General features: G+C 62.9%; 1 protein-coding gene across 2 annotated transcripts in view; it reads left to right on the forward strand.

Annotated features, from left to right (window-relative positions):
* The window catches only part of TXNRD2 (thioredoxin reductase 2), a 27,989-nt gene extending 1,937 nt beyond the window's left edge, over positions 1-26,052 (forward strand). For both annotated transcript variants that reach the window (XM_070385661.1, XM_070385662.1), the window contains exons 3-18: positions 3,154-3,210; positions 3,329-3,470; positions 3,819-3,893; positions 4,518-4,596; positions 4,993-5,055; positions 5,933-6,003; positions 12,903-12,922; positions 13,524-13,615; positions 14,752-14,926; positions 21,119-21,255; positions 22,310-22,405; positions 22,631-22,723; positions 23,929-24,000; positions 24,071-24,168; positions 24,842-25,022; positions 25,873-26,052. In XM_070385661.1, the coding sequence (XP_070241762.1) occupies positions 3,154-3,210; positions 3,329-3,470; positions 3,819-3,893; positions 4,518-4,596; positions 4,993-5,055; positions 5,933-6,003; positions 12,903-12,922; positions 13,524-13,615; positions 14,752-14,926; positions 21,119-21,255; positions 22,310-22,405; positions 22,631-22,723; positions 23,929-24,000; positions 24,071-24,168; positions 24,842-24,965 (1,394 nt within the window). In that variant the 3' untranslated portion in view covers positions 24,966-25,022; positions 25,873-26,052. The remainder of the gene's footprint in view (positions 1-3,153; positions 3,211-3,328; positions 3,471-3,818; positions 3,894-4,517; positions 4,597-4,992; positions 5,056-5,932; positions 6,004-12,902; positions 12,923-13,523; positions 13,616-14,751; positions 14,927-21,118; positions 21,256-22,309; positions 22,406-22,630; positions 22,724-23,928; positions 24,001-24,070; positions 24,169-24,841; positions 25,023-25,872) is intronic.
* Positions 26,053-26,478: the final 426 nt, after the last annotated feature.

The following is a 26,478-nucleotide window of genomic DNA, read 5'->3' on the forward strand; positions in this document are numbered from 1 at the left end:
AGGCAGTGGAGCTCTGGGGGCTGGGGGTGTGCCCCGCACGCGTGCTCTCTGCCGTGGGCCTGGTCCCCCTCCCCAGGCAGCCGGTGACCCACTTTCTCTTGCTGTAGATCACCTTGCGTTTTATGACATTTTGTCTCAATGGACTCGCGCTGCGAGTATCCTTACTTTCCGGCCTCTCCCACGGGCCCCATCATGTGGAGATCATCCGTGTTGCTGCGTGTATCCAAGTCTTGCCTTCTCATGCGGCTGCATGGACTTTGCGTCCATCTCACCTGTGGTTGGTCCGTTCGCCCGTGGACTGGGTTGTTTCCTGTTTGGGGCTGTTGGAAACGTTTGTGTGCGTGTGTCTCTGTGTGGATGCGTGTCGTGAGTCTGCTGGAGAGTCGCCTGGAAGCAGAACAGCGGGGCCGTGTGGTGAGCCTCCCGTTCAGGTGCTCTCTGGCTCTTTCAGCGGGGTTTTGCCGTTCGATGAACAGGTCTTTGACGTCTTATGTCAGCTTTATCCCTGAGTGTTTCATGGTTTTCAGACTGCTTTGTTGAGACGTAAGTCACACACCGTGTAGATCGCGCGTGTAAACTGCCTGATGCGGTGGATTTTGCATTCGCAGAGTTGTGCGACCGTCACCCCTGAGTTTATCTTCTGTTGTTTCTTGTTTGTGCTGGTGTTCACTGTCCGGGCTTTTCCTAGTCGCAGGAGCGGGCTGCTCTTTGCTGGGGGGCTTCTCAGTGCGGTTGCTTCTTTGCTTGTGCGGCGCGGGCTCTAGGGTGCGCGTGGATTCTTCCCCACTGGGAGAGGCTCACCAGAAGGGGGACTGTGACGCGGAGACGTAAGTACCCCGACCCGGAGGCGACGACTTCGCCCCGCGCCTGCGTGTCGCCCCACAGGGGACCATAGGGCTCTGCCCTGTCTGCGCCCGCATCCGTTCTGATGAGAAACCTGCCGTTTGTATCTTCGTTCCTCTGTTGCGTCTTTCTCCTCTGCTTGCTTTTAGGGTTTTCTCTTTCTGTTACTTTTGAGCAGTTTAACGATAGCATGCCAGTTCAGGTGTGTGCTGAATCCTCTTCCTGCCGGAGTTCATCGAGTTCTGTGGGTCTGTGGGTCAAGGTTCCCTGTCCTCTGGGCCCTAATGCCTGAGGTGGAGCTGATGTCATGGCAATAGGAATAAAGTGCCCATAAATGTGATGGGCTTGGATCATCCCGACACCACCCCTGACACCATCCATGGCAAAGTTGTCTTCCACAGAACCAGCCCCTGGTGCCCAAAAGGGAGGGGAGACCGCTGGGTCATAGTTTTCACTGATCCATGACACTGTCCAACCGTCAGTCGCTCCTTCACAGGGGCGACGCTAGTCCACGTGCGTCCGCTACTCCGGCTCCTCTCCGAGCTCGCCCAGCTCTCTGCATTGTGCATAGTTTCCATTCCTGTTTGCAGGCTCCCTAATGAAAGAATCTGCGGCGTCTGCTCCTCTGTGAACCCCGCGTGGGGCAGGTTTTAAACGTGTTTTTATTGGAGCACGGTTGCTTTACAATGTTGAATTCGTCTCCTCCGCGTCAGCCGCGCGCATACACGGCTCCCCCCATTTTGGATTTCCTGCTGCGCGGTGCAGTTTCATCGCTACACTTTGACGTGGGCACTTTTTTTCTGTCTTTCGCGTGGCTTCTTAGCTCTGCGCACACGTGGGGTACAGTTGTAACGCCTGCTTTGCTTTCTTTTCTGCTGATCCTGACGTCACTGTCAGTTCTGGTCAGCTTCATGGACTGGTTGCATTTTTTGCTCCTCTGTGTGCCTGGTAATTTTTGTTAGAGCGCCAGACACTTTGGACTCTACCCTGATGGCTTCACTTGGTAAAGAATCTGCCTGCAATGCAGGAGACCTGGGTTTGATCCCTGGGTGGGGAAGATCCCCTGGAGGAGAGCGTGGCAACCTGCTCCAGTCTTCTTGCGTGGAGAATCCCACGGACAGAGGAGCTTGGTGAGCTACAGTCCACGGGATCACAAAGGGTCGGACACGACGAAGTGACTTACACTCGTTCATTTTCGTTTGCTGGGTCCTGGGTCTTTTTTGTATGTCCTGGGATGTAGGTAGGGACAGCCTGGTCTTTTCGAATTTTCTGCGTGAGGACTGTTAGGCAGGTCTGGTGCGGGGCCCAGTCCAGGCTTGCCTACTCGGAGACACGACCTTCCCGAGCCCACCCACTGCCCCAGAAGGCTGGGCAGCACTTCCACCCCACCTCCTCTCGGGAACGCCCGGCTCTCCCGGGCTGGGTCCTGGGGAACCCATTTCTGGGGTTCATGTCCGCCCGCTCCTGCCTCCCAGAGATCGCGGACCTTTGTTTTCTTCTGTTCAGTTTCTTGAAACCAGTATTTTGCACACTGTGTCAGGATGCTTGGTTGTTTTGAGCAGGAGAGTAACTCTGGTCCCCGTTTCCCCGTCCTGGTCAGGCCCAGAAGCTGGGTGTGGTTGTGTCTGAGGAGTCCCCTCGGCCACAGCCTTTAAATCCAGTGCCGGGGTCCCATCGGTTATCGCTGAATGAAGTGATTTTGTTAATGAAGACTTGTATACTCGCTTCTGATCGTGGTAGCCACGAGTCGAGCGTGTTCTATGGTGTCAGACGCTCATGCCCTCGGGGCGCAGGTCCAGGGCCTAGGGCTGGCCGCTGCTGTGCCCCAGCAGGGCCGGTGGGAAACCCACAGTTTTCCCTGGGCTCAGAATGCGGGGCTCGCAGCTTGGGGACCTGCAGGCAGCAGAGGCAGGGGGTTGCGGGGCAGGGCATGGGGTGGAGGGGGCTCCAGGCGGGGGTGCAGTGTGGGGTCTGGTCCTGCTCCCCGTCTCGGGGCCTGGCTGACCTGCCATCTGACTCCCGAGCTTCGCTTTCCTGGGAAGAGGCAGCAATGCCCAGCTGGGGACTCTGTGTAGGTGGATGGGAACCCCCCCAATGGTGTCCAGGAAAGCGCGGAGTGAGAGGGGCCAGGGGCCTGTCTGTGGTATCCCAGGTCTGACCTGCCCTGGAGCAGGGTGGCGGGGTGGGCTGGGCAGCGCTGCTCTGGTGGGCAGTCAGGGAGAGTCCGGGTGCCTGTCCACGGGCAGCGTGGCTGAGTCCCCCGGGGGGACTGGTCCCCAGCGCGCTCACCTGCCTGTTCCTCGTCCTTAGCCGCCCAGCTGGGGAAGAAGGTGGCCGTGGTGGACTACGTGGAGCCTTCCCCCCGAGGTAGGCCAGTCCTGGGGGTGGGGGCGGGCATCAGTCCTGAGGGGCTGAGCCCAGCCCGCTGGCTGGCAGAGTTGGGGTCAGCAGGGTGACAGCTCACCCGAGCTCCCCCCACCCCCAGGCACCAGGTGGGGCCTTGGCGGCACCTGCGTGAACGTCGGCTGCATCCCCAAGAAACTGATGCACCAGGCGGCCCTGCTGGGGGGCATGATCCGCGACGCTCCCCACTATGGCTGGGGCGTGGCCCAGGCCCCGCACAGCTGGTGAGGGGCGATGGGGGGACCAGGGTCCCCGCAGCCCCCGGGCAGTCCCTTCACCCCCATGTGTGGGCGAGGCTTCTAGTTGTCTCCCCGGGTGGGTGGCAGAGGCTGCCTGCCCTCTGGGTGGGGCCTGGGCCCTGCTGCGCCCATGGCGCCCAGGCCCGGCAGGTGGTGGGGGTCTGCTCAAGGCCCCCCAGTCAGGAGCCCCTCGCCTGGCCCGGGGACGGCCTCCACCCCCACCACCTTGAGAAGCGCGTGGCCCCCGGGTGCGCCTGTGAAGGGCCCTTAGCAGCCCCGTTCTGGCGGGACCCACCCCTGAACCGTGTGGCCGGGCGCTATGTGTGTCACCAGGGCGACGCTGGCGGACGCTGTTCAGAACCACGTGAAGTCCCTGAACTGGGGCCACCGCGTCCAGCTGCAGGACAGGTACCGCTGCCGCGCCGGGCCCCGGGCGGTCGTGGGTGTTGAGGACTCCCCAGGCTGGGGAGGTAGGGAGAACTGCGGAGAAAGCCCGGTCGTCAGGACTCCCTCTGCTCCAGCGGCGGACTCCATGCTCCCAACACGGGGCCCGGGTTCAATCCCTGGTCGGGGAACCTAGACCCTGCAAACGGCAGCTGAGACTCGGCACAGCCAAATAAATAAGTAAATATTTAGAAAATAAAGACACGGCACCATTTGAAAGTATTTTTTTAAAAGAAAGAAAGCCAGTTTCTGGGCACCAGGTGCCCCTCACCCCTCCTGGGGCCTGGCCTCACAGTCCCCTGCCTGCTGGCCCCCTTCCTTGGCAGCGGCACGTCGGTGGGTTCTGGGGGGACAGTACTGGGTGCGTGTGAGAGCCTCCTCTTCCTGGTGGAGCGTTCAGGTGACAGGACTGAGCTCAGAAGAGGCCCGGCCGCCTCTGTCCCCACACACCGGAGCTGCGCTGGGCCTTGGGACGCCCCTGCGCGGCGGCTGTGGTCCCCGTGTCTGGGGAGACGGCAGCCGTGCCCCCTATCCCTGAGCCGTGGGTGGCCTGAGGTCACGTTTGAGCATCCTGTTTTTATTTTGCAGGAAAGTCAAGTATTTTAACGTCAAGGCCAGCTTTGTCGACACGCACACAGTTTGCGGTGTCTCCAAAGGCGGGGAGGAGGTGAGCACCGGCCTCCTGGGCTCCCAGGGGCTGGTCTGTGGCCAGGGTGGGCAGACCCCGGGTTCACACAGCCTCTGCGCTGTCCCCAGCGATCAGTGCCGCTGGGATTGACAGGACATCCCTCCGGGGCCCAGGCTGGTCCAGTACTCTGTGACGGAGGAAGCGAGCACACGAGGCTGCCCGCGGCTCAGGCGGCCCAGCCCAGCATGGCCTTGTGGGATTCTGGAGACCTTCTCCCCGGGGACGCTGTGTAAACTGGGAAGCTCTCCTGCTGGTGCTCAGACCTGTCTCGGGGCTGCCGCGGGGCCGGCGCCACAGGGCAGTGGCTGTGACCAGGGCACAGTGGAGCCCTCGCGAGGTGCCTGGGTGACCGCGGCTTCCTCGCTTTCTTCCCAGACTCTGCTTTCGGCCGAGCACATTGTCATCGCCACCGGAGGTCGGCCGCGGTACCCCACGCACGTGAGTGTCCCCGGAGCTCCCGCCCCAGCCCCTGAGGTCCGCCCAGCGAGAGCTGCCTCCAGGGTGGGGGACCCGGCGGCTGTGACTGGTGGCTCTGGACAGGCCTCCGAAGGAGGGCAGGGCGCTTGTCCGAGTGACCACACAGGCAGGGCCCAGCAGTGACTGTCAGTGACCCCCACCCGCAGCTGGGCCCGCTAAGGCTGCATTCAAAGTCCCTGACGGCCGTGGTCGGCTCCCAGGACCTGGCGATCAGCTCGGCTGCCTGGCTGCCCACATGCGGACTGGCCCGCTCCCACCCCACTGCCCCCTGAAGGGCTTTGGGGGTTGATGTGGAGCCACGGGTCCTGAGGAGGCCACTCGTTGGCCGCTCGCCCCGCTGCCGGCCAAGTCTGCCTGTGTTCTGGTCCCTGTGTTACCCAGACCTTTCGGTCTCCCTTGAGCAAACCTACGAAACTTTATTTTTTTTGCCAATTGGAACTGTAAACTGTTTGGAATCCGTTTCCTCTCTCCAGCACTTCTGACTCCCGAGGGCCACGGGGAGGGCACACGTCCCACGTCCCCCACCTGCTGGGGCATGGGGTAACCTGCACAGCCTCCAGGCGCAGGGCCCACCGCACTCTCCCTCGGGGACTGCCCAGCCTTCAGCCCAGCGCCCTGGGGACCGGCCCGCCTGGCCTCGCCCCTCCCGCCCCCAGCCCTGGGTCTGATCCGGGAGTCCTGGAGAGCTGGAGGAAGAGGCTGCAGCCCCCCGGCCCCCAGCCCAGAGCCGCTTCTGGGGAGGTGCAGCCGATCATGGGTGGTGTCTGCGAGCCAGCTTCCTCTGTGGGCACCCTAGGGGCCAGAGATGCCACCTCACATCAACCCTTCTCCTGGACAGATCGAAGGTGCCTTGGAATATGGGATCACAAGTGATGACCTCTTCTGGCTGAAGGAATCCCCTGGGAAAACGTAAGGCCTGAGGGGTGTCTGGGGCCCGCTCCCTTGTGCACAGGGCGGCTGGGTAGCCTGTGTTCCTTCCCACGGAGGGAAGGCGGAAAGCCGGGCCGCACAGTGCGTTCGGGGCTGCTCCCGCCCAGGGCTGTGTCACAGGGCGTGGCTGTTGTCCGCAGGCCTGGCATTCATCAGGGTTCCCGTGGGCCACCGGGGGGAGCCTGGCCCCTCTCCAGTCCTGAAAGATGTCTCGCTTTCACCTGCCCCCCTTGCGTCCTGGGCGCCCCTGAGATCGGCAGGGCCCAGGGGCCGAGCTCACTCCCAGCCTGGGGTCCAGCTCTGGGCACTGCTGCTGGGCGTCTCAGGGACCTGTGTTTGCAGGGACCAGACAGGCCACCAGAGGGCGGCAGAGGCTCGCTGTCACAGCGCCGGGCTAGGGAGGCCTGCTGCCCGAGGCCTGCGGGTGCAGGCTCTGCATGTGGGTGCAGGCTCTGCATGTGGGTGTGTGCCCGTGTGCGAGCATGTGTGTGAGCGTGTGTGTGTGCGCCTGGTGTGAACGTGTGTGTGCACACGTGTGTATGCCTGTGTGCGAGCATGTGTGTGTGCCTGTGTGTGAGCGTGTGTGCGCACACATGTGTGTGCCTGTGTGTGAGTGTGTGCGCCTGTGTGTGTGTGCGCACCTGGTGTGTGCCTGTGTATGAGCATGTGTGTGTACACCTGTGTGTGAGCGTGTGTGTGTGCGCCTGGTGTGAGCGTGTGTGTGCACACATGTGTGCCTGTGTGTGAGCATGTGTGTGTGCCTGTGTGTGAGCGTATGTGTGCACGACTGGTGTGAGTGTGTGTGCGTGCCTGTGTGTGAGCGTGTGTGGGTGCGCCTGGTGTGAGTGTGTGTGCACGCCTGGTGTGAGCATGTGTGTGCGCCTGTGTGTGTGTGCCTGTGTGTGTGCACGTGTGTGCGCCTGTGTGTGTGTGTGTGCGTGCCTGTGTAAGCGTATGTGGGTGCGCCTGGTGTGAGTGTGTGTGCACGCGTGTGTGTGTGCGCACGTGTGTGTGCCTTGTGTGAGCCTATGTGCCTGTGTGTGAACACGTGAGCGTGTGTGCGTGGCGGGCCATGCGCTCTGCACGTCCTCACTGTCCTGGCCTCACGAGGCGCCCTTTCAGGCCCAGGTGCAGCCCTTCGCGAGGGGCTCCTGGGAGCCCCCAGCCCCTTTTCTCTTCCCTGGTCGGACTGGCTGCAGAGAAGCCCCACGTGCGGGTCCTGACCATCCCTGGCTTCTTCCGCGCCGTGTGCACGGCCGGGGCTGTGTCCAGTCGAGAACTGCAGTCCCGGGTGGGTGCTGTCTCGTGGGCCGAAGGAACCGGGCCTCGCCTGCCAGGTGGGGCCCCTCGGCCACTCCCATCTACAGCCCGGGTCGCTCTGCCGCCACCTCCACAGGCTCCAGCTGTGCCCGGCGCTTCCGCCTGAAGTAGGGTATAATTTTATGTCACGTTTACCACATTATCTGTTTACTCCGTAGTATCTGGGCTAATTCTCTTATCTCTAACTAGTAGGTTAAACGTGGTGTGGTTTCTTTTGCATTTGCTGTTATGTCATCTTTGGCGTCGGACACGACTGAAGCGACTTAGCAGCAGCACTAGCTGTTTAAAATGAGTGTGGGTGTCTAAGTGTGGGTTTTGAATGTGTGGCTGTGAGTGTGAATGTGTGTGGCTCAGTGTGTGTGTCAGTGACACTGTGGATCTGTGTAAGCATGTGTGTCAGTGAATGTGTGTGTCTGTGAGCCTGTGTGTCTGTGAGCATGAGCGTGTGTCTTGAGTGTGCCTGTGAGAGTATATCTGAGCGTGTTGTATGAGTGTGAGCATGTGTGTCTGTGAAGTGTGCGAGTGTGAGCATGTCTGTGAGCATGTGTGTCTGTGAACATGTGTGTGTGAGCGTGTGTGTCTGTGAATGTATCTGTGTATGTCTGTGGGCTGTATCTATGTAAGAGTGTGTGTCTATGAGCATGTGTGAACATGTGTATCAGTGAGCGTGTGTATCTCTGTGTATGTGGCTGTGAGCACGTGTGTCTCTGAGCATGTGTGTTAGTCAGCATCTGTGTGAATTTGTGTATTTGTGTGTGTGGCTGTGAGCGTGTGTGGCTGTGAGTGGCCGTGAGCGTGTGGTTGTGAGCGTGTGTGCCTGTGAGCGTGTGTGTCTGTGAGTGGCTGTGAGTGTGAGTGGCTGTGAGCGTGTTTGTGAGTGGCTGTGAGCGTGTATGGCTGTGAGCGTGTGGCTGTGAGCGTGACTGGCTGTGAGCATGTGTGTCTGTGAGTGTCTGTGAGCGTGTGTGTCTGAGTAGCTATGAGCGTGTGGCTGTGAGCATGTGTGGCTGTGAGCGTGAGTGGCTGTGTGTGAGTCTATGAGTGTGAGTGTGTGTGTCTGAGTGGCTGTGAGCGTGTGTGTCTGAGTGTCTGTGAACGTATGTGTCTGAGTGGCTGTGAGTGTGAGTGTCTGTGAGTGGCTGTGAGTGTGTGGCTGTGAGCGTGTGGCTGTGAGCATGTCTGAGTGGCTGTGAGCGTGTGTGTCTGAGTGGCTGTGAGTGTGTGGCTGTGAGCGTGTGTGTCTGTGTGTGGCTGTGAGTGTGTGGCTGCGAGTGTGTGTGTCTGAGTGTCTGTGAGCGTGTGTGTCTGTGAGTGGCTATGAGCGTGTGGCTGTGAGCATGTCTGAGTGGCTGTGAGCATGTGGCTGTGAGCGTGTGTGTCTGTGAGTGGCTGTAAGCATGATTGTCTGAGGGGCTGTGAGCGTGTGTGGCTCTGAGCAGGGCTGCCCTGCCCTGGGACTGCCCTCTGCTTTCCTCTTTCTTATCTACTCACAGGTTTGAGCATGTGACTGTTAGCATGTGTGCCTGTGAGTGACTGTGAGCGTGTGGGGCCCTGAGCATGTGTCTCTGTGTGTGGCTCTGAGCGTGTGTGTCTGAGTGGCTGTGAGCCTGTGTGGCTGTGAGCAGGGCTGCCATGTGTGTCTGTGAGTGGCTGTGAGCGTGTGGCCCTGAGTGTGTGTGGCTCTGAGCAAGGCTGCCCTGCCCTGGCACTGCCCTCTGCTTTCCTCTTTCTTATGTACCCACAGCTTTGCTGTCAGAGCTGAAATCTCATGTTGTTTACAATTGCAGATTTTTTCAGCTTGTCGTGTCTTTTAACTCCAGTAACGTACCAGTGTTTTGGGTTTTTTAAGTGTGGCTTAGGCTCTTTTATGCTTAATTGCTGTTAGATTTATTGCATGTTCAGGAGAGCCTCCCCCCCAGCAAGATGGTTTTTGACAAAAGCCCTGGATTTCCTGTGGGTCCCAGGGCCTTGGTGGGCGTCTGCAGCTTGTCTGCGTGAAGACGGGGTCCCAGGCACCCACCATGAGCGCCTGCGGTCGGCCTGGAAACTCCTCCGAGTGGGGCACCATCCTGCTCTGGCCCTGTTCCGGGTCCCGTCCGCCAGGCTTTGGACCCGCGTCGTTTTCTTGGGCGTGGGTTTCTGGGGGTGACGCAGGTCCGTGGAGGGCCGTGGAGACTGTGGTGCCGTCGGCCTTCACGGCGCAGCCGCCTGGATGCTGGCTCACGGCGTGGGGCCTGTGTCCTGGCCGAGGCCACCACTGTGGCTCGGTCGCGTCTGCCCAGCGCCAGCACTCTCTGAATCTTGGTCTTTCGTTGACTCCATTCCCGTGTGTTCGTTTTCTTTCGTTTGTTATTCCCACTTGGCCTTCTGAATGCCGAGTCCAGCCACCAAGAGGGGCCGCCGTCTGGTGCCCTCACTGCCTGTGGCTCGCCGGGGCCTGGACACCGAAAGGTCTGGGTGCAGGGCCCCGCGTGGCCGCCCTGCTGACCACGTGCTGGGCCCGGGGCATGCGCGGCCAGGGAAGACAGCCCCAGATATCGGGGTCAGCAAAGTGTTTATTTTCTTCAGGAAAAAAAAAACCAAACCATTTAGAAGACTTTTTTTTTTTTTAGCTCTTTCGTTTAGAAGGAATCTAGGTATGTTATTGTTTAAGGAAAAAAAGTGTTTGCAATGTATCAGTCACCCATTCCGTTCTGAGCATGATTTATGTGAGGAAATGGTTTTTTTAAAAAATTAAGCTGGAGATACATCCCCGAACGCTGCTTCTGTGAAACGCAGCTTTTGTGCCGAGCTGTGAATGCAAGTTGTAACAGTGTGATACGGAGGCACTGTTTACTCGCTACATTCCTGCGCGCAGTCAAAATAAGCCGGAGGGCCGACAGTAGCATTTCTGTATTTTATCAGCTCTGGCCGGGCTGGGGGCCTCCACTCACACTCCGAGGGGCTGTTTCTACCAGATTTATTTGCCTTATAAATATTCCTGGTGTTTATTTTAACTCGCCTTTAAAATGGAGCTGAAATGAATATGGGCACCGAGGGCTGCCCCCGCCCTGGAGGCCTCGCGAAGCCAGGCGGGCCGTGTCCCGGGGCCCATCCAGGAGGCCAGCTGGCCAGCGGGGTGCCCAGCATGCCCAGCCTCGCCTCAGCCTGCAGCTGCCTCCGCTGGCCAGCTCCTCCCTGTGTGGACCGCCCTCAGGGTCACATTCATGAGACGGGGTGGCCAGCAGCCTCCACGGGTGACCCACCTGCTTTGCCCCAGGGGTCTGGGAGCCCTCTGGACAGCCCATGTCCAGCTGCTCCCGGGGCCCCTGCCTGCAGGGCCTCAGTGTTGCCTGCGCTGGCGGGGTGGCCGTGGGCCCTCGCACTGTGTGGGTGCCCCCCGCCGCCCCGGGTGCGGACTGGGGCCTTCAGACCCGAGAGGCAGGTGGAGAGCTCCTTAAACTGGGGCTTCACGCCTGGGGAAGCTTTGTTGCTGCTTCCTCTGCCTCCAGATGCGAGGCGGCGGCCAGCCCGTGAGCAGGGTAAGCCTGCAGCAGCTACACCTCGGCGTGCTGTGTCGGCAGCACCCAGGGGTACATGGGGGGCTGCCCAAACACACACGCAGCCGCGGGGCCCCAGGGCACAGGCCTTGGAGGCCCGCCCCGCCCCCAGGGCCTGCCAGGGGCACCTGCCGGGCACCAGCCTTGGCCTCACCCGAGACAGGGTGTCCTCGGGGGCCAGCAAAGGCCACCCGCAGCTCAGACCCGCCAGCCCCCAGCTCCGGAGTCCAGCCCTGGTTTGGGTGTTTTCTCATCGAGTCCGCCTGAAGGGAGTTCTCTGGTTAAGACCTTGGATCCTGCCTTTTTCAGATAATTGTTGTTTGATAATGAATTGCTTATTTGATGAACTGGGGGCCAGGGGTGGAGTGAAAACCAACCCCGTTGAGGAGACCGAGGTGACCATGGGCGCCAGCACACGCCCTCCCCCGGGAGTTTTCGCCCTCCCACACTTGGTCAAGGACGTGCCCTCCTGATGCACCCACTGTTGGTGGCTTGGAGCCAGCAGCCTGGGAGCGGGGCCCCGTGACCTTGAGGTGGGAGTGGGACACCCAGGGCTTGGGGGGACCCTCACCCACCCCCACTCCCCACCCGCCTGTGCAGGGCTTGGGAGCATGCTCAGGAACTGTGGAAACAAAACGTCTTTGCCAAAATCAGACCACGTTGCTGCTCTGCCTGGAGCTGGGCTGTGGGCTTCAGGCTGCAGACCCCCACCAGAGTCTGCTCTGTGGAGACAGGAAGACTTGGACGGCAGGACCGCACAGTGGGTGGTCAGTGGGCTCTCCGGGCCTGCATGGCTCAGCCGCGCAGGCCGTGGGCACCCTGGCGGGGCACAGGGCACCACCACGAGGTCTGCACGCACGCCCTTCACTGGTTCTTGCGTCGGGGCAGGATATTCAGGGCAGCCCAAGCCTTGCAGTTTCTGTCTAGAAGGAAGGCTTGTACCTTCCCCGTTCACGTCCAGACGGAGGGAGAGAAGGCCATCTTGTGTGTACCCACGTGTGGACACGTGCGCGTGCCTGCGTGTGCCCCGTGTGCGCATGCCTGCGTGCGTGTGCCCCATGTGTGTCTCCATGTGTGCTCCGTGTGCGTGTGCTGCGTGTGCCTGCGTGTATGCCCCGTGTACATGTGCGTGTGTGTGCCCCGTGTGTGCATGCCTGCATACATGCCCCATGTGCATGTGCCTGCATGTGTGCTTCACATGCCGAGCTCTCCCCACTCACCCACATAGACACCCGCGGCTCCGACCCGTCCCGAGGAAGCTGAGTGCCAGCAGCTCCCCACAGGGCGCCAGCAGCAGTCCTCCCGGGACGAGCGTCTGTTTGAAATGGAATTATATCATTAGTACCTGCCGGGATCAAGCTGACATCTGCTGATCCTCCCCCGCGTCACCTCTTCTCGTTCAAAGGCTGAGGGTGATCTGACGAGCCCACCCACACTGCCTGGGCGGGGAGTCTGCGCTCAGGTTCAGTTCGGTGCACGTGTGCAAGCATGTGTGTGCACGTGTGCTCAGGTGTGTGTGCACGCAGGGTGTGTAACGGGAGGTCTGCTGGGTCCTGTGGCCCCTCCCTGCTGGCCGTGCTGACTTTCCCAGCCTCTGCATGGGGGGACTTGGGGCAGGCAGGCGTGGGCCCTCCGCCCGGCCTCCGTGGCCCCGGAGCATTACTGCCCACATCCGTACCTCCCTGGTTGTCTGCAGCCTGACGTCAGGGTCCAGTGGGAGTCAAGGAGAAGCTTGCAACATCTGGGCTTGGTCCACGTCGGTCCTGCCTGCGGGCCCGTCCCCAGACACGCTGGTCTGTCACCAGCTGCCCCTCCCTCGCCACCAGGCAGTTCCCCGATCCGGCAGCTGGCTGTCACTGTGGCAGGAGCCCTGGGGGGGCTATCATCCCTCAGGGTGGCCTGTCGGACAGTTCGCGGCAGCTACCGGGCGCCCGCACAAGGCCCGGCCCTCGGAGCCCCGGGGGCAGCTCACGACCCGTGGACATGTGACCCATGTATCTCTGTCTGTCCCTCCAACAGGTTGGTGGTCGGGGCCAGCTGTATCCTTTGCTGCATGCAGGTGATGGACAGACAGACGGCGCTGCTCACCGTCCCAAGAGCGGACGCTCGGGTCCGGCCCCCGCCCTCGCCCCTCCCGTGGGGGCTGCCCCCTGTGACCTGTAAAGGCCCACTCTGTCCTCTGTGCTCAAGGGACACTCTGAGGTTGACCTCTGAGTCTGGGGCTTCCGGGAGGCTCTTCCTGAGCCGCTCACTGGCTAGGCAGCTGGACACAGCCTTGAGGCAGGTGGTCCTCCCTGGAGACCAGCCCCCTCTGGCCAGTTCCTTCAGATGGAACAGTAAGACTGGGGGCCCGGAGGGGCGACTGCAGGGGAGACAGAGGTGTGAGGCCCGGGCGCTGGCTCCCGACCACCCCCATGTGGCCCGGGTGAGCCTCCAGGGGCGTGGAAGGCGCCTGTGCATGGAGCCCCCACCTGGCCCTCGACGTGTGTCCAAGATGGCACCGGGGGGTGGTCTCTGCAGCCAGGTCGGAGCCTCCTCTGGGCTGGTGGGGCGGGTGGGTGTGGGCTTCTGGCGGGGCGTGGGGGTCTCGCTGCCCGGCCCCAGCGTCACCATCGTTAACACTCCTTAGCCGCCTGGCAGACGTAGCCCTGGAGTGTGCGGGCCTCCTCACCGGGCTCGGCTTGGACACCACCGTCATGATACGCAGCGTGCCCCTCCGGGCCTTCGACCAGGTAATGCCGGGCCGGCGCCCCCACCCGTGTCCCTGCTGTCGTGAGGGGGCTTTCCCACCCCCCTACCTGGGCGGGGGCAGGTGTGGACTGGCACCGAGGTCTCAGTCTTTAGAAACCGGCCCTCAAGTCGAGCGAAGAGACTGTTGGCGACATAGACACCTATTGGCGGGTGGCAGCAAGGGTCAGCTCACAGCAGACACAGCGGCCAGCCCCAACCTGGGAGGGCAGTGGCCGGCAAGCATGGGCAGCCGTGCCATCCCAGCTCCCTTGCTGAGCCTCTGGGGCCCGAGGAGTGTGTCTTTCCAGGGCCAGCGTGGTGGGGAGAGAGGCCCTGGGTGACCGTCGTGGGTGACGGCAGCCCGGCCACCATAGACAGGACGGACAGGACGCCAAGCCGCGCCAGGCCCTGTAGCCGCATGGCCTCCCCATCCACCACGCAGGCGGCCCCGTGGCCTCCCAGCCTGGGGCGCGGGCACCCTTGCTGACAATGGATGTGCCCACGTGATGAGCACATGTATTTTCTTTTTAAGCCACAATACCTTCGAAGAGACGTCACTTTAAAGCCCAGGTCTGGGTTGTCGCTGTCAGAACACCAAGTGTCTGCGCAGTGGGACGGTGGGTGGGCTCCGGGGCGATGCACCCCCCGATGTCCTGTCACCCCCTGGACAGATGCCCGAGTGCCCGCCTCTGGCACACATGTCCGGGGATGGCCTCGAGCCTCGGGCTGGATGCAGGCAGAGAGGGCCCAAGAGACAGAGGCCCGCAGGAATGAGAAGGGGGGCAGAGGTGCCCACATCTGCTCGCAGCTACCTGGCCACCGCGCCCGGCAGAACCTGGCAGACAGAGCCCGGGGCGGGTCTCAGCCCCTTCAGGGAAAACTCGGTTCATTAATGTCTAAGAAGTGTCCAGAGGTCACACATACCCCGGGCCAGGGGCCTGGGCCCGCAGACTTGGGGGGACAGGGGCTGCCAGAAGCTCTGCCGGGTTAGTCCTCAGCTCCACAGAGAGCAGGGTCCCCAGAGCGGGGCGTGAGGCCTGCCCCCGCCCCCGGACGGCCAGCTCAGGCAGGTCGTCTCTGCGGGCCCCCCTCCCCCCAGCGCCGGGCCCTCACCCCGCACCCTCTCCACCCTCTGCAGCAAATGGCTTCGCTGGTCACCGAGCACATGGCTGGCCACGGCACCCGGATCCTACGGGGCTGCGCCCCCGAGAAGGTAGAGAAGCTCCCAGGCCAGCAGCTCCGCGTCACCTGGGTGGACCTCACCTCGGACCGGAAGGACGCGGGCACCTTTGACACGGTGCTCTGGGCCATAGGTGAGGACGTGCGTGCCCTAGGGCCCAGGTGCCCCCTTCCCTGCCGTCGGGTGTCTGGACCCCTCCCTGCCCCTCCCCGCGCCCCCCCGGGTGGCAATGCAGAGAGCTCATGGGTGACCGTGTGGAACACACTCCCAGGTTTGGGCCCCCTGCACCCGGCTGACCCTGCGGAGGGCCTTGGGGCCCCTGCAGGGCTCAGGACGGCCAGCCTGGAGGGGAGAGGCCCTGAGGGCACAGCCTGGAGCCCAGAGCCGTGGCAGGCGGGCCTGCCCCAGGGGTCCCTGCACAGAGGGCGCTGGGCCCACCTGCCGGGACACCCTCCTGCCTTGGGGCCTGTGGCCTGCGCGTTTGGAACCCGTTTTCCCGACCCGTCTGTGTGCACGTTACACCTAGAGGCGATCAGGGTCTTCCCTCCGTGTCTCCAGCCCGCGGGCCTCTCATCCCCCTCCCCCCGGGCCTGGCTTCTGAGTCTCTGTGCCCATCAGACCCCACATCCGGCTCCGCAGCTCTCGACGTGTCCACTGAGCCCTCAGAGGGCCTGCCTCCCGCGCTTTCCCGCCCCGGCTGCCCAGGTCCCCACGTGCCCTGAGGTGGGGCTGGGGTGGGGTGTACTTCTGAGAAGCCTACTGCTTCCGAAATGCTCAGAACGGGTGGAAATCCGAAAATGAAATAAACCCCGGAGCGGTCAGCGCCTGGCTGTTGAAGCTTGATGCGAGCAGGTTTTAGGAATGAGGCAAAAATCTGAGACGCCCTGGAGCGAACTCTTGGCCAAGATTCGCTAAATTACCAGAGGAAATGTTCTTGATCGAATCGAGAGAGTAGACCTAAAAGGGGGTTTGTTTTGAACGCTGTGAAGGGTCGTCTGAGTGTTCAGACCCGGAGAGGTAAACTGATGGCTGTCGTTTTCAGCTTGGTTCTAAAGGCCGAGGGGACTGCACCCACCGCCTGCCTGGCCCCTCGCCTGCACCCCGCCCCTCCCCCCGGACCCTCGGGGTCCTCCCCGCGTCCAGACGGCCCTGGTGGGCTACAGGGTGAGGCCCTGGGAGCCCTCCCCCACCAGGAGTCCGTTTTGTTTTCTGTATTTTCAAAACTGGCATCCCCCAGACGGTCTGCTGGTGTGATTGATGCCGGGGGTGGGGGCTTTTCACAGTCCTTGGCCTCTGACCTTGCTTCCCGAGGCAGCGCTGCGGTTCCCGGCACGCCTCCCAGCCGCGGGCAAGTGCTGGCGGGGCACAGCTCGCAGCGGGTTTTGTAAACATCCAGGAGCCACGTCCCGTTTCAGCAACCGGAACGTTCTCTGCCCTTTACCTGGAGAGCCTGGAACCGGGCATTACTTCTGTGTGCGATAAAGGGTGGTCCCAGGGGTCCGAACACCACGGCCGGCCGGGAGCTGGCAGACCCTGGGTCCGCCCGGGCACCCACCGGACCCCAGGTGTCACAGATGAGAAGGGCGGGCTGCGGCTCGTGCCCGTGGACACCCGCGGACACCAGAGTGGGCTGGCCTGCAGCCTGCCAGCCTCTTCCGCGGCGCAGCCTTGATCCCCACGAGGTGGATTAAGCACATTAGCAGCTAAAGCAGTTAATTGCTGTGCAGGGGGCCGGCTCATTGTTTGTCTGTGAATCACCCGCTCACACCAGGTGTCTTAGATAACAGGCCGGGAGCTGGGGAGGAGGATTTCCTGTCTGCAGATGCGCCGATTACTGTGATGAGTGAAGACAGTCAGCCCGCCCCGCAGGCTCCGGCCGCCACAGTTAACCACTTGTGGCCTGGATCCCGGCTGGGGGCGCGGTGCGTGGAGTGGGACTGGTGAGCCCAGTGGACACCTCTGAGCAGGGACCCTTGGCTTTGCTGTGACTTCCTCTTGTTCTTAGAAACAGCCTGAGCACCTTGGCCTCGGGAAAACCCAGAGCCAAAACAGTCCCCAGCGCCCTCCCCCCTACCCCCATAATCAGCGTCCTCCAGGCAGGGCTCAGTGTCCAGGCTGGAGGAAGGCTCAGGCCAGAGGAGCCCCACCCCGGGTGGTGAAGCAGCGGGGCGCCGTGGGCAGTCAGCCCCCGAAGCCGGCGCTTTTTCTTCAGGCTTTTTCTTTGCAGCGGGCTGTTGCCATTCACCTGTGTCACGTGGAAGCCTCTGGCGTTGGGGGAAGCAAGCCCGTGGGTCCCAGCCAACCCCCTCTGGCCGACCCCCGTCCTGAAGGCCCAGCCACTCTGAGCACTGTCCCCACGCTGGTGCGCACGTGGACTGCAGCCTGGGATGAAGGCTGGCCCAAGGAGACTGTGCCGGGCCCGAGGGGCCGAGGTTGGCTGCAGCCGGGGCCCGTCCAAGGCCGCCACCCGGAGGCTGGAGGTCTGAGCAGTGATACAGCCCGCTGGGGCAGCCACCCGGCCTGCCCCTGGAACCGCGTCCTGCTGCGGCTGCAGGACACCCGAGTGGGGCTCTGTTCTCCAGGTGGGGGCCCCACCATAGCCTGACCGGGCCTCCAGCCCGGGCCCCTGCCCAGCCTCCCAGCGCCGCGCCCAGGACTGCCCGCGCGGTTTGTCCAGTCGCAGCCCGCACTCCCGTGTCACGCCCCCGCCGGCCCCGAGTCCGCCCTTGCTGAGGGATCCCCTGCGCACCAGCACCCCGTGTGCTCCAGGGAGGCCCGTCTTCCTGTGACGGGCACGTCTGCTCCTCTGCATCCCCGGCTGCATGGAGCACGTCACGACAGCCAGCAGGTGGTTCCCTCAGTGCCACCAGAGGAGGCTGGCCTGGCCCGGCCCACCAAGAGCTCTGTCCTGGGCGGTCAGCGCTGGATGGGGGCCGTCCAAGCTGCGAGGGTCATGAGGTCCCCCTGAGGGACTCTGGCCAGCCGGCGAGGGGCAGCCCCAAGGCAGGGGGCTGAGGTTTCAGAGCGCTCGTTTGTTGCAACCGCGGCAGCAAGTCACGCATGTCCTAAGGAAGACGCTCACGGGATCATATAAACGGACACAAAGGGCCGGATCAGTCATTCTCAGGAGGAAGCCCAGCTCACTGACATGTGGCCAAAGGACACTGCGTTGTACGACTCACTGAAGAAGCGCACGTTGAACCTTCACAGCTCCCCACCCTGACAAGGAGCAGAGTGCAGAGCGAGGGGGCCGCCTGCCTGGAAGGGCCTCCCCCAGGGACCAGCTGCCAACCCCACGCCGGGGTGAGGAGTGGGCGGCCTGTGGGCTGGATAGGGTGGCGTGTGAGCCGTCACTGGGGAGGACTGCCTGCCCTTGGGGAGGCCGTGGAGGATGGCATGACCGCTGCCGTTCAAGCCCAGCCCGGTCTGAGCGGACGTCCAAGCAGCCGGCCGCTGGGCCCCCCGCCCCACCCGTTCTCCGTCTCCATCTGCCTCTGGGGCTCCGGGCCTGTTTGACGGGGAGCATGACCCCCGGCTTGGAGAACACGGGGCAGCGTGGCGGAGGCCGGGGCCCATCCGCCGTCCGTGGCCCCTGTCCAGGGCCTCCCTTCCTGCACGGTTGGTCCTGGAAGCTCGCCACCGGCATTGTCCAGCGTTATTCTCTGTGCCCGTGGCCTGGCTTACACGTTCCACGTACCTTCCCACTTACGTAGACAGCGCGTCCTAGAGAATCCTGGTTTCAAGATGGACCACGGGGGCCAGCGTGGCTGCCGTCTCCTGCTTCTGCTTCAAGTTTATCTCTGTTTCTTCGGGGACCTGAGATGTGGTTTGTTAGTCTCTGCAAGGTGTGCAGTTACCATGGTTACCACAGGCCCGGGAAGAAGCGCTGTTGACCTCCTGTGACCAGCCGGGCGGGGTGCAGGGGTGAGCTGCGGGCAGCGTGGCCGTGTCGGAGTGCCTGGCCTGGGTGCTGCCCGCTTTGCCTGTGGCTCATCAGCCCGGCCCAGTGTACTGGGAAGCTCAGGGCCCAGGACCTGGGGAGGAACCCAGGGGCTGATCGAGGAGCCCCTGCCTGCAGCACTGATGCCCCCCATCCCACCCGTGGGGCCCACTTCTTCCTTGCCAGAGCACGGTCCAACCCGTTCCCAGGTGCCCGCTGGGCCCCCAGGCCCCGGGCAGGATGTTGGCAGGTGGCACGTCACACTCTACAGGCTCGTGGGCCTCCATCAGAGCTGGAGCGCCAGCATCGGTGTGGTCGGAGGCGGGGCCCTCCTGTCCTAGTGGGTCCGCGTCTGGTCTGCTGGAGAAGGGCGCCAGCCCTCAGCCCCTGATCCCTGGGGCCAAGCCGGAGTCATCGCTGAGAAGGAGGTTTAGCTGAGCCTGTGTTTTGACTTCCCGCGGGGACAGCAGCTGGAGACTTAAGGCTCCCCTCCCTGGCTCCACCAGCCCCTGCTGACCCCGGGGGCCTGAGCCGTGGGAGCTGTGGGATCTGTGCCTTTGAAGCCGAGCCTCCCGCCTCCGGATCCCCCGCCCAGTCCCGGGAAGACGGGGTGCCCACTGCCCCCCCCACCACCCCCACTCAAAGAGGCCTTGTCGTCTGAACGAGGCCCCAGGCTGTGAGCACACCGGCTGGCAGTGCTGGGGTGTCCGCCCAGCACTGCCCCCTCCAGGCCTCTCTCCAAGGGCGGAGTCCACAAGCTGATGGCCCCCCAGGACGGGCGGCTGTGCCTGCCAGCCCTGGACGCCTCAGGCTGGGGCTGCCGGCAGCGGGGGTCTGTCCTGGACCCTGGGCAGGACGCGGTTGAGCGCACCATCTGCCTCCTCTGGATCGGCTCACCCTCCTCGGGCATCAGGGGGACGTCCTTGCCAGGGGCTGGGGACGTGAGGCACTGCCTGTCCTTCACAGGCAGCTTCCTGGCAGGTGGGGTGACCTGGCAGGTAGAGGGCAGGGACTCCAGGAGTGTTGGGGGGGCGCCCTGGACCAGGGAGGCCACCTGAGGGCCCCTGAGATGCCCTGACCCACCAAGGGGTGCACGCAGGGACAGGCCGGAGTTTCCGAGTTGCCCTCAGGCCTATGCCTCGAAGGCTGTGTGGCCCCATCGGGCTGTGTGTGCAGCCAAGCTGGCCCTTCGCCTGCGTCACTCTGCCACGTGACCTGGGGTCCCTGGCCCTTGGAGTGCAGCCATCAGTGGGGAGGGGCTTAGGGATCTGGTCAGGGGCTGGGGGCATGTCGCGCCTGGCTGCTGCTTCTACACAATTCTGTTGTCAGAGCCAGGCACCTTCGAAAGAAATCACAGCTCTCCCGCACAAAGTCAGCGTTATGGGGCTTGAACGTCCTCTTTGAGTGACACGTCATCTCACTTGCTGAGACGTGACCTGCAGAGGTACAGTTCCAGGGTGGGCCCCCCAGGGCTCCCGAGCGAGTTATCTGTTACCACAGGCACCTTTGTGGAATTCCCTGGTGGTCCAGTGGTTGAGAATCCACCTGCTGATGCAGGGGACACAGGTTCTATCCCTGGTCAAGGAACTAAATCCCTCGTGCCACAACCAAGATGCTGCGTACCGTAACTAAATATCCCACGTGCTGCAAATACAATCTGGCGCAGCCAAATAAGTAAATATTTTTGAAAATAAAAAGTAAAAAATTAAAACAAAAAACCAATAAGCCCTTTTGGTTGTTCATCGGTTATAGGGTTTTTTTCCCACGTTTATTTTTTGAATATGTATGACTCTTAACTGTGTATAATTTAAAAAACCAAAATTGTGTCATAGGCTGTGTTTAGGATTTCTTATTCCAGACTCTGCACACACACCCCACTTCCTCCTGTTCTTGCACTGTCCTTTCGTTTTCTGTGCAGATGTGTGTGTGCGTGTACTCACACGTGCATGTGTACATAAAAAGTGTGTGTACACATTGCGTGTGTATGTGTGCAAACTGTATGGGTGTAGTGCATGTACGTGCACATGTGCACGCACATGCATGTGTGCACCTGTGCAGCATGTGTGTATGCGTTTGCACGCGTGCGTACATGTATGTGCATGTGTGTGCACGCACATGCATGCGAGCACCTGTGCAATGTGTGTACACGTTTGCACGCGTGCGCACATGTACGTGCACGTACGTGCGTGCATGTGTACACACATGTGCGTGCAGGTGTGTGCACACACATGCGTGTGTGTGCATACATGTCTGAGGCCCTTGACACTGTCAGTGCTTGGTGTCTCACCAATTCTAAGTGGACTTTCTGAGAAGGGCTTTAAATAAACCCGGAATCTTGATCAGAACCTCTCATGGAAACCTTCCACCTTGCTCTGTGTCCTTCAGGCCGAGTTCCAGAAACCGCAAGTCTGAATTTGGAAAAGGCTGGTGTGCATACGAACCCCGTCACTGGGAAGATCCTCGTTGATGCCCAGGAAGCCACCTCCGTCCCCCACATCTATGCCATCGGCGATGTGGCAGAGGTATGGCCTGCGCCCCCTGCTCCTTGTCCCTCTGACCCTGGCCACCCTGTCAGCCCAGTGCTGTGGACGAAGCTTCATGCATGCTCGCTGCCCTGGGGCCTGGCTGCTTAGGCAGTGCTGTGTGTTAATTAAGACACGCGTGTGTGCCCAGTCGCTAAGTCGTGTTAGACTCTGTGATCCCATGGACTGCAGCCCGCCGGGCTCCTCTGTCCATTGGGTTCCCCAGGCAAGAGTACTGGAGTGGGTTGCCATTTTCTCCTCCAGGAGATCTCCTGACCCAGGGACTGAGCCTGTGTCTCCTGCATCTCCTGCATTGGCAGGCGGGTTCTTTACCACTGAGCCACCTGGGAAGACCATTGATTAAAAGTCATGACTAAAAGTCACTCAGCGGTCAGAGGCATTCACCCCCAGGGTCCAGCAAGGGCACCGTGGCTCAGGGAGACGTGTGTGCTGTGTGGGCCACGTGTGTGTCAGTCAGGCGGGTGGGGTGCTTTCTCGCTGCCGATCCCTGTCATTTCCAGAACGTCGGTCGTGGGTGTTTCCCACTGTTGTGGGGGATCAGCCCCCAGTCCCAGGCTGGCGCATGAGGGGACACGGGGCTGTGGCAGCTCTGCTCCAGGGCAGGGGCCTCCACGGAATGCAGTCCTATCCGGGCTGTCTTGGGCTTGGCGTGCCGGACCAGCTGTGTGTCGGGGCCCACGGGTGCTCCTTGGGCCTGTCTTAGCCCGAACCCCAGTCAATGGGATCTAGTGAATGGCGGCGGGTCTCACATGGGCTTTGCTGTGGGAACCCTCTCCAAGGGCACTGGCATGAAGCAGGGTCCCAAGAGAAGCCCCCGGTGGATGTGGGAGGTGCCACTGGTCTGGCCAGCGTGGCTGGCGTGGCCGGGCTCGTTAGCAGCCCACCCCCTCTTCCAGGGAGACTGGCAGCTCTCCAGGGTGGGACAGAGGGGAGCACGCAAGAGCAACAGAGGCAACCTGCATCTGGGGGGTCTCGGGAAGGTGGCGCCCCCACCATGAGCCGTGCTGGAGTAACCCATGCTCCCTGCTTCCAGGGGCGGCCGGAGCTGACGCCCACGGCCATCATGGCCGGGCGGCTCCTGGCCCAGCGGCTGAGCGGCCGGACCTCAGACCTGATGGACTACAGCAGCGTGAGTGCCTTTGCTCGCCACAGCCACGCCCAGCCTGCGCAAGGCTACAGCTCGTTCTGGGGGCATGTGCGTGTGTGTGAGCGTGTGCGTGTGAGTGTGAGCGTGTGTGTGTGTGCGAGCGTGTGCGTGTGTGCAAGCATGCATGCATGACCGGACACTCGCTGTCCCTGGGGGGTCTTCGCCCTGGGCCCCCAGGAGCCTGCCTGATGCAGGCCTGCCCTCCAGGTCCCCACGACTGTCTTCACCCCGCTGGAGTACGGCTGCGTGGGGCTGTCAGAGGAGGCAGCGGTGGCTCGCCATGGAGAAGAGCACGTGGAGGTGAGTCCAGGCCCGGGGGTGGGGTGCAGCATGCAGGCCCCCGTGGCCCCCACCCCGGTGACGGCCGCCCCCACAGACGCCGGAGGGCAAGCGGGAATATTGGAGCCTTGCTTCCCGGGGCCTGAGGCTCGGCAGGGCGGCATGGGGCCCCACACAACAGGTGTGACAGGTTGGGGATGTCGGCAGGCATGGCAGGGACCAGGGGGGCCTTGGAGCAGCGGCCCCCTCAGTGGGGTATGTGTCTCCCTCCATCTGGAAAGTCTCCTCCTGCCCTCTGCCCGCCTCCCCCGCTGCCCTCCTGCCCACTTCTGGTCCTCACGGGCCTCTGCCAGCCCAGCATGGGCGTCACCCGGAGGGAGGGCTTGGTCACCAGATGGGTGCCTCTGGGGTCTGCTTTGGCTGCAGCTTGGAGGCGGGCCGGGAGGCACTGGACCCCACGTGGCCACCAGCATGGCCAGCTTCCCTCTGGGAGCGAGCCCTGGGCTCCAGGGCCTGCCCCGTCCTCCATCAACTGTGCTTTATTTGCTATTTTTGTTTAATTCATCACAAGGGCCCTGGGACATGTGTCGTGGCATTCCGTGATGTTGTTTTATGTTTCACAATGTTGAATGGCCAAATGTCCTTTGTTTGTTTTCTTTTCAATCCTGTCTTCATTAGAACAATATTCTCTGAAGCTGCATTAATTAATAATGGCTGTGCAGCACATGTGAGCGCCCTGCTCATTTTTTACACGGCCGCAGCCCCAACCCCGCTGTCGGCCCTTCTCGGGCGCTGAAAGCCTTTGTCCGGCAGTCGGTGGGGGCTGTGCCTGCCCCCCTGCTGGCTGGAGTGAGGGCCTGGAGAGCACTGGGGGCCCCAGGGAGATGGGACAGGCAGCCGGCCCCCCTCCAGTGCTAGCCTGGGCAGCGTCCGCCTGGGTGGTGCCCAGGCCTGCTCTGCGCCCCGGGCTCTGAGGCAGGTCAGAGGGCAGCCTGCCTCGCTGCCGCAGCTCTCCAGAGTCTCGGGCCTGGCCACAGGCTGCGGTGCCCAGGGGCGCAGGCTGCCTCCAGGCCAGCGGGGCCTTGTCCTCAGCCCGTATCGAAGCCTACAGGCCCAGTGGGTGGTTGCGGCTCCCCTGCCGCACCCACAGCCTGACCAGCTCGAGGAGATCCCGGGGCTTGTTGTGCTGCAGCCACTGACCCGGGAATCCCTGTCTTGGTGCCCAGGTTTACCACGCGTTCTATAAACCACTGGAGTTCACTGTCCCCCAGCGGGATGCATCTCAGTGCTACATAAAGGTGAGCGTCCCTATGGGCCTGGCCTGGGCACACGGGCCCCCGCCACCCCCACTGACCATGTGCCTTTCAGATGGTGTGTCTGCGGGAGCCCCCACAGCTGGTGCTGGGCCTGCACTTCCTCGGCCCCAACGCAGGCGAAGTTATTCAGGGATTTGCCCTGGGGATCAAGTGAGTCCACAGGAATGTCAGCTGATACGCCACTCGCAGGCCGCTGGGCTGTCGAGTCTGCTGTGTCAGGCCACTTGTCCGTGGAGTGGTGTTTTCAGACAGCATCCACCCGACGGGCCAGGTCCAGTCACCTGGGGTGTGGCCATGTTCATCTCTGGGACAGGCTTGTGTCCTCGACTGGCCAAGGGGTCCCTGTGGGTCTTCTCTCCTCAGAATGCGTGCCCAGGTGGTCGGGAGCAGCTTGGCATCGCATGTACCGGGAGGGCCGCCTAGCGGGCACACATCCTCTGGGGCCAGACCTGCAGTGGGGTCCCGGGATCCGTGCTGTGGCCGCTCCGGCAGGGCTGGGAGTGAAGGGGCCGGGCAGCTGGTGAGGGCTGTCAGAGGCAGGATGGCACAGGGGAGCGGGCTGGACTCATGGAGGGCCGTGTGGGCCTGGGGGCAGCAGGGGGCAGTAGGGGGCCAGGCCGGCAGGTGGGAGGTGGAGATGGCAGGTGTTCCTGGCTGCCGGCTGGAGAAGAGGGTGGGGGCCGGGGCTGGAGGGCAGTGAGGAGACTGACTTCCGGGCCCTCCCCCAAGTCCTGCCATTGGTGACTTCTCCGGGGGGGCGGGTGGGTGTACAAACATTGCCTCCCTGCACTAACTCACCCTCCACCCCCGTCCCGGCGTGCAGGTGTGGGGCCTCCTACCAGCAGCTGATGCGGACAGTGGGCATCCACCCCACCTGTGCGGAGGAGGTGGCCAAGCTCCGCATCTCCAAGCGCTCTGGCCTGGACCCCACAGTAACCGGCTGCTGAGGCTAGGCGGCCATCCACAGCCCAGGGTGCTCGGCCCACTGCTGCCCCCATGGCCAGGTGTGCGTGCGGGGCTGGTCCTGTGTTTGAGGGGGGCTGGGTGCCACCGCCAACTGCTCTCCAGCTGCAGGTGACCTCAGGCAAGTGGGCCCTGCGCCTGGGCCACTGTGGCCAGACAAACAGCTGAGAAGGGAGGCCGTTGAGGGCCCCACCTCCACTGGACCCTCCAGACCCCGGCCTGACTGCTGCCAAGCAGGGTGTCTGGAGGCCAGGTGCGCATGCGGCCTGTCCCCGGGGGCGGGGCGGGGACACAGGGTGGGGAAGCGGCCTCCCCCGCCCCGCCTGCCCCGCCCAGGGCTGCCAGGTCCCTTCCCTCTGCTCAGAAAGCGGACTCTCAGTCTGGCTGTGTTAGGCTTGGCACAGCCAGCCGGGTGGGCAGCCGGAAGCCCTGGTGTGCCGTTGGTCCTGAGCCTCTTCTTGGAGGAAACCCCTTCTTGCCCCTGGCCTACAGGGTGCCTGTGGTCCGGGCCTTTCTGCCTGTCAGCTGGAGGGGCTTCACCCGGCCCTCACCCCCTCCTGGGTTGGGGTCCCCAGGGCCCCGGGGGGCTGTGGACAGAGCAGTGAGCGCCCAGAAGATGCCTGCAGGCATCTGATGCGTCAGGCTGAGCCGTGGCCGAGGGTTAGCGGGCCAGGCCCCGGCCTCTCCTAGGCACTCAGACACTGGTTTCTTCACAAAGCCCTGTGACAGCCTCTGAGGAGCCTCATCGACTCATGGCATTTCTAACAACGATGCCCCACCTGATGGCGCAGGGCCGCCCTTGCCTGCTCTCTCATCCTACCCCCCAGGGGCCCTCCGTGTGGGTGGGTGTGGGCACGCAGGCCGCCCCACACTGACGCTCATCTTGGGCAGGACACTGGACTGACACCGAGCGCCCGGCAAGGATGGCCCAGGCCGGCACCACGCACCCCGGACCCTGCCAGATGATGAGGACCTGTGCGGAAACCCCCCGCGGGCTGCCCATGTCTGAGCCCCTGGCATCACCCGGCGCAAATAAAGAGGCTGTCTTCCGGAAGCGTTCCCGGCCTGTGATGTCTCCCACAGGCCCGTCACCTCCCCGGCGTGGGCGCAGGGGTGGCGGCTTGTGGGTGGCGGCAGTGGGCCGCTGGGGTAGGGGAGCGCGGGGTCGGGGGCCCCCAGCAGCCCCGCCACGGGGTACCTCGCTCCGCTCCCGGGAACACGGACTCTGTGCGGAGACACCGCCAGCGGCGTGGCCGGTGATAGGCGGTGGCCGGCGCTGAAGCCCCGTCCCCCGAGCGGCCCGCTCCCCCGGGGCCCCAGCCAGCTTGTCGGCCGGGCTCAGGCTTAATCCCGTGCACGGAGGCCGACGGGGAGCGAGGCCCCCGGCACCTGTCAGTCAGGCGGAGAGACGGCGCTGACAGGCCGGGCGGGGCCCTGCCTTGCGCTGGGGCTTTAGCGGCAGTTAATCTCGTGTCTTCCCTAAGAAAACATCATTCA

Source organism: Bos mutus, chromosome 17 (genome assembly GCF_027580195.1).
Source record: "Bos mutus isolate GX-2022 chromosome 17, NWIPB_WYAK_1.1, whole genome shotgun sequence".
Classification (NCBI taxonomy): domain Eukaryota; kingdom Metazoa; phylum Chordata; class Mammalia; order Artiodactyla; family Bovidae; genus Bos; species Bos mutus.